The 13,931-nt window shown below is 38.9% G+C and overlaps 1 protein-coding gene across 1 annotated transcript in view; it reads right to left on the minus strand.

Moving 5' to 3' along the window:
* Window positions 1–568: 568 nt before the first annotated feature.
* LIMCH1 (LIM and calponin homology domains 1) overlaps window positions 569–13,931 on the minus strand; it is a 324,230-nt gene continuing 310,867 nt past the window's right edge. Inside the window, exons 29-33 of the mRNA XM_035005588.1 lie at window positions 12,713–12,790; window positions 10,764–10,872; window positions 8,496–8,598; window positions 2,016–3,456; window positions 569–1,984 (exon numbers count right to left, since the gene is read on the minus strand). Coding sequence (XP_034861479.1) covers window positions 3,431–3,456; window positions 8,496–8,598; window positions 10,764–10,872; window positions 12,713–12,790 — 316 coding nt within the window. The 3' untranslated portion in view covers window positions 569–1,984; window positions 2,016–3,430. The remainder of the gene's footprint in view (window positions 1,985–2,015; window positions 3,457–8,495; window positions 8,599–10,763; window positions 10,873–12,712; window positions 12,791–13,931) is intronic.

Raw genomic sequence — 13,931 nt, forward strand, 5'->3', positions numbered from 1 at the left:
TTGCTATTACCACCACCACTTGCAAACCCAGGACCGAGGGCCAGGCATCATATATGTGTATTTTGGAAAGTTCACGGCATCAGCAGAAAGCCTCTGTTTTGCAGCAAATTTCCTGATTCAACAGTGGAGAAAAAAGCCCTCAGTGAAGTGACTATACACACAGTGAGAGGAAACACTGGAGAAGCACTAAGGACAGGGGCCGAATCTAGCGACTTCACTAGATTGGTTCTCTCTGGGTTGTTTCAACTAATTTCCATCGGCATTTGCAGGGTCTCTCCTGGTGATTGGGTGTCTCATTTCAAGGAGTTTGAATCCTTCAGTGGAAGCAATTCCTTAGTGCTAAGTTTGATTTGCCTTAAATGGCTGACCTCAAAAAAAAAAATTTGCCTTAAATAGTTGACCTCAAAAATGACCTCAAGATGCATATGCAAATATGCTTCATTGCCATCATCTGACTATGAACCCCAGACCGAAAGCTATGAGAGAGAGAGCTTGATTTGCTCTTCCCCAAGTAAGAAAGCTGACCCCTCTGCCCCCCAATTAATGGAATACAAAGTTGATTTGAGTATTTTATTTATAAATGTACATTTACTATAAAAGCTGTTGCATTTTAGACAACTTTTAATTTTTTTTTTTTTTTACTATTTCTCAGAGGCATTTTAGAATAAATATTTTAAATGAAGGTTAGTATAACTCATATAGAACATTGGCCCACCCAGAGCAGTAACATCTTTTGGACGGACTCACATATGAGGTGGATCATTTCAGTTTGTTAAGTCTTACACTGTGTATAGATAACTATAATATGTATTGCATTAATAACACTACATAGAAAGAATGAAGAAATGACATGGAAGTTTGCTAGTGAAAAACAAAGAGTTACTCATTTTTTCTTAAGAAAGAGAAAGGACTAGCTTTTGGAGTATGAGGGGAAAAAAAAACAGATATATTTTCTCAGGAGCAATAAATCACTCACTTGCCTCATCTGTTTTTTAAACAAACGCATTTCCATCATAGCTCAAGAGAGCAGCGCATTTTTTTTCCCTGGGATCTCAAAGATTATTTGAAAAGAAATAGATCATACTCATTACGCTGCATTGGAAAAAACAAGATCTAGTCTGCCTGAGCTGCCATGTAACAGACTCCAAATGAAATATAAATCAAATATAAATAGAAACAGTTGGCAATTAGAATTTAGAAAATGTTGGAGATTTTTCTGTGCTGGTGACTATTGTTCATTATGGGAAAGCACATTTCGCAGTTGGAGAATGGGGCTTTATTTTTCTTGACTCGATTCAGGCTTCAATACATGTACAATGAGTCTCACTAAGAAATATGTATAAATGGGTTTGTGAAACCAGAGGAGAATGTGCAATATTCATATAATCCTTACATAACAGATGGAGTTCCACATGTAAAAAGTATTCTATAAAAATCGGTTATGAATGATCATATTGTACATGTTTTGTGCATTATTTGTGGTAAAGTACTCTGCTAATATCATGCAAAGTGTAAACATCACATTATCAAAATATTTAATAAAACATGCAGGTGGTTAATCAAAATATTGAACTTAATCTGTACATTTTCAAAACTTTTTACTTTTTAATTTTTTTTCTATTTTTCTTGCTTTCTTTAATATTTTTTTTTCCTGTAAAACAGCAAACACCTCCATGAAAAGTCTTGGTGACTTGGAAGTGATTTCATCTCTCTTCAATGTACTGTGTCCATAATTCATCACTATGTGCAACAGCTTCGCATTTTCTAAGGCACAATTTTTTAATGAAATGATGTGTAAATTTCAATCTTAACAACAGCTCATCCAAATGACAAAATGGTCAAGATACCTCCAGTGGCTGAGGAAATTTCTGCACTTACATGGAACCCGCATGCAGAGAACAGTCTAGCATGTAAATAAATAATTGCTAGCCATACTTGATAAGACACAGAAAAAAAATTATTGCTTACATAAACAGAAAAACATCTACTTGATCTCCTTTTATGACTACATTAACCTATTAGGAGTATATCCATAGTCTACATTCACAAAATGTCATCTTCACTTATTTGCCATCATTTTAAGGCAGAATAAATAGTTCCCCTTTCCCCAGTCTTAAAGAAAACAGCCTGGAGATCTAAAACGTGATGCTTTTTTAGTAACTTGAATCCTTTCTTGGCCAGCGGAAACTCATCACACAGGGCAGACAATAACCCAGCTAGCCACAAGAGCTCCACTCTAAACTTCTCCATGAGCAAGGTCCAGAACTGCAGAATTGTGTTGGTGATACAGGAAAATAGGAGAGAGCAGATGTCCACTGCAGTGGGCCGGGCACACTGGGAGCTGGAGGTTCTTGCTGATTGCACATCGGTGGCTCATCACGACATATGTCACTGGATTCTAGGAGGAGGGTCTTAATGCTTTGCTTCAGACCCCTCTGCTTCGGGCCCTCAAGGAGAACTTGCAGGCAAGGGTGAGCCCTGGCCACACCTCACGATGGACTGATCTTGATGAGAGCTTCCCTAGGCCTCATACGGAGTCTCTTATTCAATCTACAGCCTGAAGAGAAGCAAGCAACAAAGCCCTCACGGCTATCACTGACCCACCGCTCTTCTGGAGATTAAACTTCTTCACCGATGTTGGTAATAACTTTGGAGACGATGACTGAAATATCTCCCTACGGTTTCTTCCTACCCTTGGGCAACGTCCCCACAGTGTAAGTCTACCTGATATTGCAAGGGTTCGCTTTATTTGATGGGCCAGCTCTATGAATCACAGAACTTCCAAAGCACACAAAATCTAATACTAACGGTGCAATAATTTATTGGTAGGACTTCTACCTCCAAAGGTAAGTAACAAATGTCTCGGGATTATAGTATATATTATCAGACTAGCGTCTCTGCGTTAAAAACAAGTTATAGCTCAGAGCTCTACGGTGTGATTTTTAGTTTCTGAAATGCATGAATCGTATGCTTCTGTTAGAAGACGAGAGATCTCAAATTGGCATGTCTTGCACTTTCTGCAGCTCAATTCTGTAAACATGAAGTGTTTAATTCCTAGAACTACTGAAACGAAACAGGTTTATTGCATCATTCATCTCACAAACTCTCAGAGAAGAACACATTTGAAACCATAAGCCTGTTGGCTCACGCTGAGACCGTTTTGTGAATTACGGGATCACGACACTTCCATATTCTTTTGTATAGACTGTGCAAATGTAAAACCAAAATGTAACAAAAATCAAAACCAAAACGAAAAACTGGGAAGAACACAAACGCTGCGCTAGAGAAGAACAGAGAGCATCTTTTAGAACAGCCTTTCTGAAATTAGATAAATGCCAAGAAGCCCCTGCACTGGGGATCTGGTTAAACGGTCGCCAGGGGACACCCTCGAGAAAGAAATGGGGAGTGATGTGGAAGCTTGAAAAGCACGTCACAATGTTGTGGGCTGGCCAGCACCTGCGACAAAGAACACGGGGTAACATTTGGTTAGAGGCCTCAACACTTCTTGCCTCAGAGCATTTACACATTTCCGGCATCAGTAATGACCTTTGCCCAAATCTCTTCTCCCTCGGAGGGGGAATCTGTCCCCCGTGTTGCTCAAAGTGTGGCCCAGGGAAGAGCAGTGTTGGCATCACCTGAAGCTTGTCAGACACGCACTCTTGAGTCCCATCCAGAACGTAACAAGGAGCCCTGGGGAGTCATCGGCCCTGTCAAGTTTGGTTGAAATCCTCTGGATTTCACCCTTAAACCAAATCATCTTCGTTAAATTTTCTACCTTGCCTTCTGGGGGTAAATAAACAAGAAAATGATCTCTCTTCTCTGGTCCTTTAGGTTTTGGTTTCTCTATGAATAAATACATTGCAACAGGAGGAATACATTGCAACAGGAGGACTCATACAAATAGGATTGCTAGATTCAGTAAATAAAAATACAGAACACCCAACAAAATTTGAGCTTCAGGTAAACAACAAATTTAAAAAAAAATTTTTTTTTTTTTTAGTATAAGTATATCCCATGGGATATTTGAGATATACTTGTGGTAAATCCTGACCATGCAATATTTGGGACCTACAGTTCCTTAAAAAAAAAAAAAAAATCATTGTTTATCTGAAATTCAGATTTAATAGGGCAAAAACACTTTAATGGGGCATCTTGTATGTTATCTGGCAACTCCATCTAGAAGGATGGTTTGGGTTCCATATTTCCTGCTGAGACCTTCACAAAGTTTCCCCTCCATTGGAGGCACTAGAGTTGTAATGAGGCAGTTGCAACACTGGAAAAGACCCTGGGGATTTTGCATTAAATGCATTTCACCAGAATGAATGATGGACACAGAGACACAGTCACCCAATATCCAAGCACAAATGGCATGAGTTAGCCACGGGACGGCTTGATTGGTGGCAGGTGACTGGTTTTGCACTTCCAGGCCCATTTACATGTGAACTTAAAAACTGTTTACATTGCTTTCAGGAATTGCATTTTAATATGCTGTTGTGCTATTTCTCCCCTCCAAGAGAAAAATTTCATTTAAATGTGACTAGTTACTTGAAGAAAATAGGATTATATATTCAGGCTTTGTTATTCCACACAATGAAATTTTTTTTTTTCACTTAGAATGCCTGTGATGTAAACCATCCCTTCCATCTACCCATCCCCCCTCCTCAACTCAGATCAAAATCAAACAAAAAAGAAAGAAAAATGATTTTTTAGCCATTTCTTTCCATTCTGACTTTTTTTTTTATTGCAGCTGGGATATACTCAACCAATTCAAGTGTGTTTATACTTCTTGAGCCAACTATTATCCCCTCCGCTAATTCACTCTTAAGCTATATATTTTTTTCTTCTGACACCAAGAAAGAAATGAACACTATTCTCAGATATGCTGGTCATTGTCCCTGTCATGTGTTAAGTAAAGTTTAGCCCAACATAATATTTATCTGGAAAAATAAATATGAGAGAAGAGTTAGGAAACATTGGAAAAAACAATTGGAAAGAAAGTGGTCATTATTACTCAATATTAAACATATTAAGAAGCTATAATAATTAAAACTATTCAATACTAGAGAATAAATAGGTTAATATGACATAATAAAACATCCAGAAATAGATCCAAATATTTATGGGAACTTAGTTTATGAGAAAGCTGGCATTTCAAATTAATGAAAAAAAAAAGGGATTCTTAAGTTATATTTGCACAACTGCTAATTGGCAATAAATAAATAAATAAATAAATAAATAAATAAATAAATAAAGCTGGACATCTATCTCATTTCTCATCCCAAAATATATTTCTGATGATCACATAGCTACATGTGAAAAAGGAAATAAAGAACAATTCTAGGAGAAATCTCAGCTAAATCCTTGGAATAGTTTTTCTAAGCAGGACACAAAATCCAGAATCCAAAAAGGAAAAAAAAAAAGTTATGTTTAATTACCTTACATAAAATTCTTTTCTATGAAAAAAAGCTCACAAAGTAAAAAGACCAATGACAACTGCAATAAGCAGCAAATATAAAATCAAGGGAAAATGTCTTTAATTTACAAAGAACTCCTACAAATCAATTATCAATAGAACCATGGGCAAAGGATAGAGAAGAAAGATAAATTTTTTATAGTAAAAAAGAAATAGAATGGTCAATAAACATATGAAAAGATGTTCAAACTCCCTTAAAGACCTACAGGTCAAAGCAATGTGATTTTCCCTTCCCCACGCAACATAGTGGAAATTTAAGAAGTCTGATGTTATGGAGAACTGACATAGGACATGGAGAGAGAAAGGGGCTCTCTTATGCACTGGAAGAGTACATTTTTCTGGAAGATAATTAGACAAGGTGTCTGAAAATTTTAAAAGCACATGACTGTTAACTCAGCAGTCCCACTGCTCAGAATCTACCCTACAGAAATACTTTCAACAGTTCGTGAAGACATCTGCACGTGGATGTTCACTGGGGTCTTTACAAAAACATTAAAACACTGGAAATAACCGAAGTGCCCATGCACAGAGAATTAGTTTGAAATTATGTTAAGTCCACACAATGGGATTGTATTCAGGTATTAAAAAGGCACTCAAAAGAATGAGGATAAAGAATATGTTATATGAGAAAATTGCCAAAAAAAAAAAAAGAAAAAATTGCCATAATATATGATTAAGTTAAACACAAGAGCAACAAAAAGTACAGAACACTATGTGATTACCTTCATGAAATAAAAAACAGAAGGTAGGTAGATTTGTATCACATGCATATGTGTGCACGCGCGTGTGTGTACACATAGACAAACATACATTCTAAGAAATAATGAGAAAGTGATTACAGTGGTTAATTTTGGAGACTTTCACTTTTAACTTGGTATCTTTCTAAACAACCCAATTTTCTAACCTTATACCATTTATAATTATATTGACTTATTCCTTTGAATGTTTACAGAAGTCATCTAAGCAGAGAAGTAATAAGCCTTCTTGCTTTCTTCTTAGTATCCAAAAAAAAAAACCTAGTAAAATATTTTATATAAAATAAAATCATTTTAGTCTACCTCCAAATCACTTTGTTTTTTATATTATGAGGCTATTATAATTTATAACCTCTTACACATGATTATAATTCCATGGTTCTTGTCTTTAGATTTGGAATTAAAAGCAGTTAAGGCCCTTTTTATTTGTTTACACAAGAGAAAAATTGCTGGCCTAGATCCAAAAAGCTAGTTTCCAAAAGAAATGACAACGAATCACCCACTCTCTCGATTAAAATAAAAGTCTGGATGAAAACAGATCACTGTCACCCAGAGGTGGGTTCAGGTTTGTTCTCTGCTGATACCCTTCAAGCACTTTAAATTATGAAAGAAATTCAGATTTCCAGTACTTTTCAAATCTGTCTCTACAGTCCTTCAACCTAACAGCGCCCTCTTCTGGTTCCATGATTCACATTCATCTGATTCACTGAGGTTGAGAAAAAGTGTTATTTGTACAAGATAAGAGTTAAAATCACTTTGTAATCTGGGAGAAAAGGGCTTAGTTTTCCATTGTAATGTATAAAAATAAATAAGAATCCAGTTTAAATAAATATAATTAATATATATTATAGACGTATATTATGTAACTTATGTATATACAACTTATGTATATATATATTATATATAACTTATGTATATATAACTTATGGATCATACACGGTATACTATTTTATTTGTTGCTAATTTTAGCTTTTTTTTTACTCTTTATATCATATTTTACATGTATAATACATAGCATAAAGTTGATATCAATATTATATACTATATCAATATTATATATTATATAAAATTAATATCAGTATAATATATATAATATGTGGTATAAATAGTTCAGTTTTGAGGGTAGCAGCTCAAAGTTGGAACTGTTTTGACTTTAAGTCAAATGTTTGTCATAGATCAAAACCACCCGGGTTTGATCTAATTCTTATTTCCCATTATTTTATTAAAATAGGCATATGCGTCTCTGAATTGACTAAATCTATAGCAATAAAGTAACTTAATTTCAATTTCACTCTTCAAGTCTTCAGTCTTGCAGATTTAAAGACCCATGTGAGAAAGACTAAAGATGTTCCTTCACTTACTTTGAGAAATAATAAAAGATTCTTGAATTTCAAACTCCATTTCTTCATTCCCATTGTTTTTAAATGAGGAATTTCTAACTGATGAATTTGCTAGAAATCTCCCCACCAGAAGGACTGTACTTAGGATGGAGGGAGGATTCAGAGGTGAGCCCCTAGCTATTTGCAGATTTTCTAAACAGCCACTGGGCAACAGCGCCCCCTCGTGCCCTCAAAACTAACACGAACCTTCTATGGTAGGAGACCCAGGCTGCTCAAAGGAGCTTCAGGGCAGCACAGATTTGTTAAGCTCTGTTTATGTACTAAGGTATTTTGGAGGAGTGTGGGGCAGGGATTCACAAAGAAGTAGAACCCCTCATCTTGGCTCTGAAGGAACTCTCAAGTTAGTTGGGGACAAAACCAGACCGCGTCATGAAACTCCTGACTGTAGGGCCTATGGATGTTGAGGACATGGTGCTTGATTTGATGAACACTGGAGAGCCATTCTTCACACTTAAACCATCCCAGGTGGTGCTGGTCTTCTAAAGATATGCCTCCACAAATGAACAGTGTTTCACAGACCTTGTATCTTCCTTCGATCTCACCAAAATCTCTATGTGATCTCAAGCAACGTCTCGAACTTGGTCTACAGTTTTTACCTCCCTGGTGTATTAATGGATAAAAAATAATTTTTCTGGATAAAAAGAATTTGGCCACACTGTATCAGTAACTTCCAGTAAGAAACAAGTGGTAAATAGGGGTTATGTCATTATTGTTTCTTTTACCCAAGTTCTAATAAATCTTACCCTCAGAGTAGGTGTGTCAATCAATGAGGAGGAATAGTTGAATTTCTAAACTGGGTCCTGTAAAAGGCATGTAATCACACCCACTCAACTCAAGGTATCCTGTCCCTGCCCCCCCGGTACTTACTTCTGGATCGCATGTAGCAGTCATTACAGTTTAGAAGACCATTTCGAATCCTAACATCCGTCCCACTCACTGCATCTCCAAGCTGTCCTTTACAAATTCCACACTGTAGGGCAGAAAGAACAGAAGTTATAAGGGGCACAGGAATCATTTCTTTATAATGCTTAGTTACGGTTCACACAAATATGCAATGGTCATTTCTACAACCTCCACATTTGCTGAACACCTACTACATGTTAGATGTTGTACCAAGAGCTGACTCACAGCAATGATACACTTTTAGCATTTTATCCCAACCCCTTGCATTTTACAGGGAAGGACACTGGTTCAGAGGCTCACAGACTTGTCCAGTGTTGTAAAGCTGGTAGGTGGTGTCAGGTTGATCCCAAATCAAGATGAAACATCTCAATCAAGATGGAACAACCATTTGAAACAGATGACGTCCTCATGGTTTTAAAGAAACACACAGCCAATGGATTATCAATTAAAAGATTATGAATAATCTTTAAATGCTTTCCAGAATTACTGGCGAGTTCTACCAGATCAGAATTACTAGGAAAGAGCTATTCCACCTTACATTTCCACACTGAAAGCAGTAACACCCAGTGGTACAAACCCACTGGGAATAGAACGCCTTGCAGCAAAGTCAGCCTGAGTGCAGAAGGAGGCACTGGCTGGAACAGAGAAGGTGGCAATGGAGGTTGGTTCAGAAGCCAGCCTTTTGGGTAGTGGGGGAGGGTTAGGACCCAGCTCAGGAGAAGAGGGCCAGCCCCAGATTCATGCTCTGGGGTCACCCGGGGGTAGAGGAAGGCTTCATCCAAATTATGTTATAAGCTCCATTGACTTCCAGGGTAGGGGATAAATCTAAGAGATGATGTGCCTTAAAGTGTCAGATCAGCTCTAGGAAGTGAATCATTAGAGAGAATAAAGGCTTTAATAGCTAAGAAGGCAAGTCTTCTCTCCCTGGAGAAACTGCAAAGAATCTTTGCCATCTGGACTATTTCACGTTCGGGGAAATTCTCTGAGAATAAACTGTGGTGTTGGAACACATTATCTTGGAATTGCCAGGACATTTTAAAAAGTATATTCTTTGATAAAAATAAATAAATAAATAAATAAATAAGTATATTCTTTGAGCCTCAAAACACTCCTAGACAATTTAGCATATGCATTATCTAGCTTTATTTTACACAATGAGAATATTGATAAGTTGAGTCTAATTAAGTATCCATATTGTGTTTTGCCCATGGTAAGTTTTGCTTTCCAGTAATTATTGACATTATTACATTAATAATTTTGAGGCTTCACTCACTTTCTCTTAGCTTATAGGTAAAGTGGGAGTTATTTTAAAACCACGCAAGTTTACTTGATAGCTGAAGAACCTACCGACAAAGAAACCGAACAAAATTCGAGAGGGGAAAAGAAAGCACGTTAGCTTGATGAAGAGAAAGAAATGACTCTTACTCAGAGTTCGAGGGTTTAGCTTCAACATGAGATATTAACTTGAATTGTGTCCATGAGTGAAAAAAAAAAAAAAAAGAAATGCCGATATAGTCCAACTTGTAAATTTTATAATAAATGAGCTAGAAGTGGTTCACACCTTATTAGCAGGAGATGTGGGACTAGGACCTAGGCCTCCTCATTTTCAGTGTATTGGTCAATTCATTCATCGAAAATGACTGACACCATCTCTGCTAGGTTCAGAGGAAATCACAGTGAGCTGGACAGATATGGCCCCCGCCCTTATGGAGGTGACGGTGTATTCGAGGAGATGACAATTAAACAATGAAACAAGCGAGCGGTAAGGACCAGGAAAGGCTCTCTAAGGACTGTAAAGGCAACTGACTTGGTCTGGGGGACAGGGCAGCTTCCCAGAGGGAGTGATACTCAATCCGTGATTACGCACATATTCATCTGGAGACCTGCAGTTAGGCAACTAACTATTCACCGCTTAACTGACAGAAAATCTTCCATTCAAAGACAAAAACCTTTGATGTGAAGTCACAAGGGTGTCAGAAGCAGCAAAGATGTTACACCCCAGACACACAGCACAAATCCGTTTTGCTTCTTCTAACCTGACGTCCCAGAGGGACGTGTGAGAGGAGAGTATCATCCTGAAGGACGGGCTCTGTGAACACTTCTGTACAACCTAGAGGGGCTGCCTTCACGAGTAAAGGCCGTCAGGATTTCCGCGAGGGAATTTCCCAGCACAGAACGGTGCTAGAAGATGCTAGAAGACATCACTCGGAGAGGAGAGTGGTGCGTACGTACCCTAAAGCACTGGATGTGGAAGTAGAGGTGGAGGGTCTCAATGATCATGGCAGCTCCTTTGCCCAGAGGGAGCCCACAGGACGAGCACAGCTTCTTCCCACTGATGGACCTGGGTTTCAAAATATACGTGGTAACAGAATGTCCATTTAGAATAGTTGGTGAAACGCACTAACATGTAGCCTCATGCAAAAAACCAAAAACACAACGATGGATTTTAAAAATGTTTATATCATGAACGCAATGGCAATTGCTGAACTGATAATGAGCAGGAATTAAGCATCAGATACAAGTTGCAAGCAAACTGCTAGACTAAATACAATAGGCCTCGGTCGTGGCATGGAATTTGGGGTGTGTGTGTGTGTTTGTGTGTTGCAGTTATCTGTTATAGGAAGTCTATGTTGTGTCTACTCAACCACAGTGATTAAATGCCTTGAAAAGACTCCATGTACTTAAACGTTTTCTTAAGTCCTAAAAGATAATCCAATTTAGCTTTACTAAGGTTTCAATGTTGCTTTAAGATTTTCTATCATTGGCTCATTGGCCCACTAGGGCATTTCTTTTTACTTATTAAGAAAAAATTGTTGTGGGGCGCCTGGGTGGCTCAGTTGGTTAAGCGTCTGCCTTCGGCTCAGGTCATGATCCCAGGGTCCTGGGATTGAATCCCTCATCGGGCTCCCTGCTCAGCGGGGAGTCTGCTTCTCCCTCTCCCTCTGTGCTCTCTCTTGCTCTCTCTCAAGTAAATAAATAAAATCTTAAAAAAAAAAAAGAAAAAGAAAAAATTGTTGTTGTTGTTGTTTAAAAATAGAGGCAATTGTCATACAGCCCAGTAGGTACCAGGCAGACTTGGGACCCACTCCCTGCTCTGTCACCAAGTTCTATGATCGGGTGTAAGGAACGCACTTTGGGTTTTCCTTTCACTTTTAAAATGAGAGAATTGGATTAGATGGTCTCTACCTACCACCTCTTCTAGTGCAAACACTCTGGGGTTCCATAATCTGGGCACTTGCCATCTCTCTAAGTTGGAAGCACCTGAAGGGCACGGGCTGCATCTCCCCCATCTCTGTTCCCCTGCAGCCCCTACCACAGGGCCTACCACCGGACTAGAACCAGACCCCAAAGACTGACACTGGGTGAGAGCACTAGATGGCCTCCTCTAAGGCAGCTTTCCCACAACTGAGATCAGATCACAGTGATGCCTACTGTCTGGAAAGCTCTTGGAATTACACAAGAAATTTTAAAACATGCAATTTTATTCAAAAGCCAACAGAGTACAGATGAACTGAAGAAACAGAAAGGAAGACAAGAGAAAAGAGGAAGAGTTGCTCCAAGCAAACTCTATTTATTAAGATTTCCCTCTTATCCAGTAGTAAAATGAAATTTCTAAATCAAAGAAAACCTCTGAGTTCCCACTACATTTGTCTCTCTAGTGAATGGGAACTCAGGCAGCTTTTAAGAATATCATGGGGCCCGATTAATGTCCAGAAGCAATCGTAACAAAGCTTGAGTGGGGGAAAGGGAAGGATGAAGTTTCATTGCCAGCCCCTGCCTGGTTCCCTGTAAGAGCCATCAGCAGACCCTGCCCAGAAGGCCTGGGCGAACTTGGAGGGAAAGGCGCCGGCTGAGGAGCCTAGCAATTGTCTGGTGGATTTTATTATTAGATTCTGGGTTCTGCACAATGTAATTAAAGCCCCATGGTCACAGCCGTGCCAACATCATACACTTGGCTTTTTCTATCACAGGCTGAGAAAATCTGCAGGCAGATGGGGGATGTGTTCTTTCCTCGTGTGTGTGTGTGTGTGTGTGTGTGTGTGTGTGTGTGTGTGTAGGAAGAGAGGTAGATGAACAAATCTCTCAGAATCATCTGGCAAGCACTAATTTGGCTGAAATCATGCTCAGCAGGTGCTAGGTGAAACCAAGCAGCCTCAGAAAGGCTTTTTAACCTCTTGTACCTGTTTGGTGATTGGCCAGGAGGGGTGGGAGAACAAGGGGACAAGTGCCCAGCCTGGAAATTCTCTCGAGGGCTTTTCCTGTAACATGGTAAAGGAGCCAAAAATTATGAGGAGAGAAGCCCATCCCACAAGAAGAGACATTTTGAATTAAAACAAAACAAAACAAAACAAAAACACTCCCTTGACAACCAAATAAGAAACAACAGAGTGCCCTCGTGGTGATTTTTTAATGAAGAACAAAAACCGTCATTCCAGGAGCAAAGACCGTACACGCATTGGCTGCATAATATCAAAAGCAGGCTGGCACGGGTGGACAGGAAAGACAAAATATCTTTTTAATCTTTATTTTTTTGCCAGGTACTTTGTTAGTTAACACTGCATGCTGGGTTAGATATAAAAATCCTGGACTGGGTGGGAGGGGAGAGATGAGTAGGGATATAGGCAAAAGCTCTTAAAGGAGCTAAAGGGCAGAGCTTTACTGGAGGTATTTTTTTAGCGAGGTGGCTTCTCCCCTACCAGTAAGTTCATCATGGGTACATGTGATTAGGGGTCATGTTCAAAACATGTAATAACTGCTAGGTCATGAACATCCACACAGCAGAATGGTCCCCAGCTAGAAGCTACCGCAATGGTTTGACAGGTGCTCTTCGTGTCCACATGAGCTTTGCCTACAATTAAGCCTTGCTCTGTGGTGGCACATGAGCCTTGTCTGGGCTCTTGCTTTTAAGAGTTCATTTCCTTTGTGAAGAAAGGGACAGAACACAGAAAAGACGGAGGAAAAGAGAAATGCCAACACAGAAGTGAACAGAGCACCAGTCCATCTGTTTTTGAACTGCTTTCAGAAAAACTCCCTGAGCCCCTGCCCACTCCAACTTCCCTCCTCAGGCAGAGCTTGTCTCCTCCAGAGTATCAGCTTTTCATGTAATACCCTAAAGTATAAGTACATTGCCTTAGAAAAGGTTGAAAATCAGAGCAGTAATCAACAACAATGATTACTTCTAGGTGATTTTATCTTCTATTTATTTTGAGTGTCATCCGGACAGATAGTAATAAAATAGAATACACATAAGAGAAAAGGGGAAATGGTTCAAACACTATATTGAGAAAAAAAGTGTAACATAATAAATAAGGTAAAAAGATGTCACCACCACCACCGTCGCCACCACCATCACCACCACCATAACCATCATCACCACCATCACCATCATCATCATCATCA

This window comes from Mirounga leonina, unplaced genomic scaffold (assembly GCF_011800145.1).
Source record: "Mirounga leonina isolate KUSES-001 unplaced genomic scaffold, KU_Mleo_1.0 Mir_129, whole genome shotgun sequence".
NCBI lineage: Eukaryota > Metazoa > Chordata > Mammalia > Carnivora > Phocidae > Mirounga > Mirounga leonina.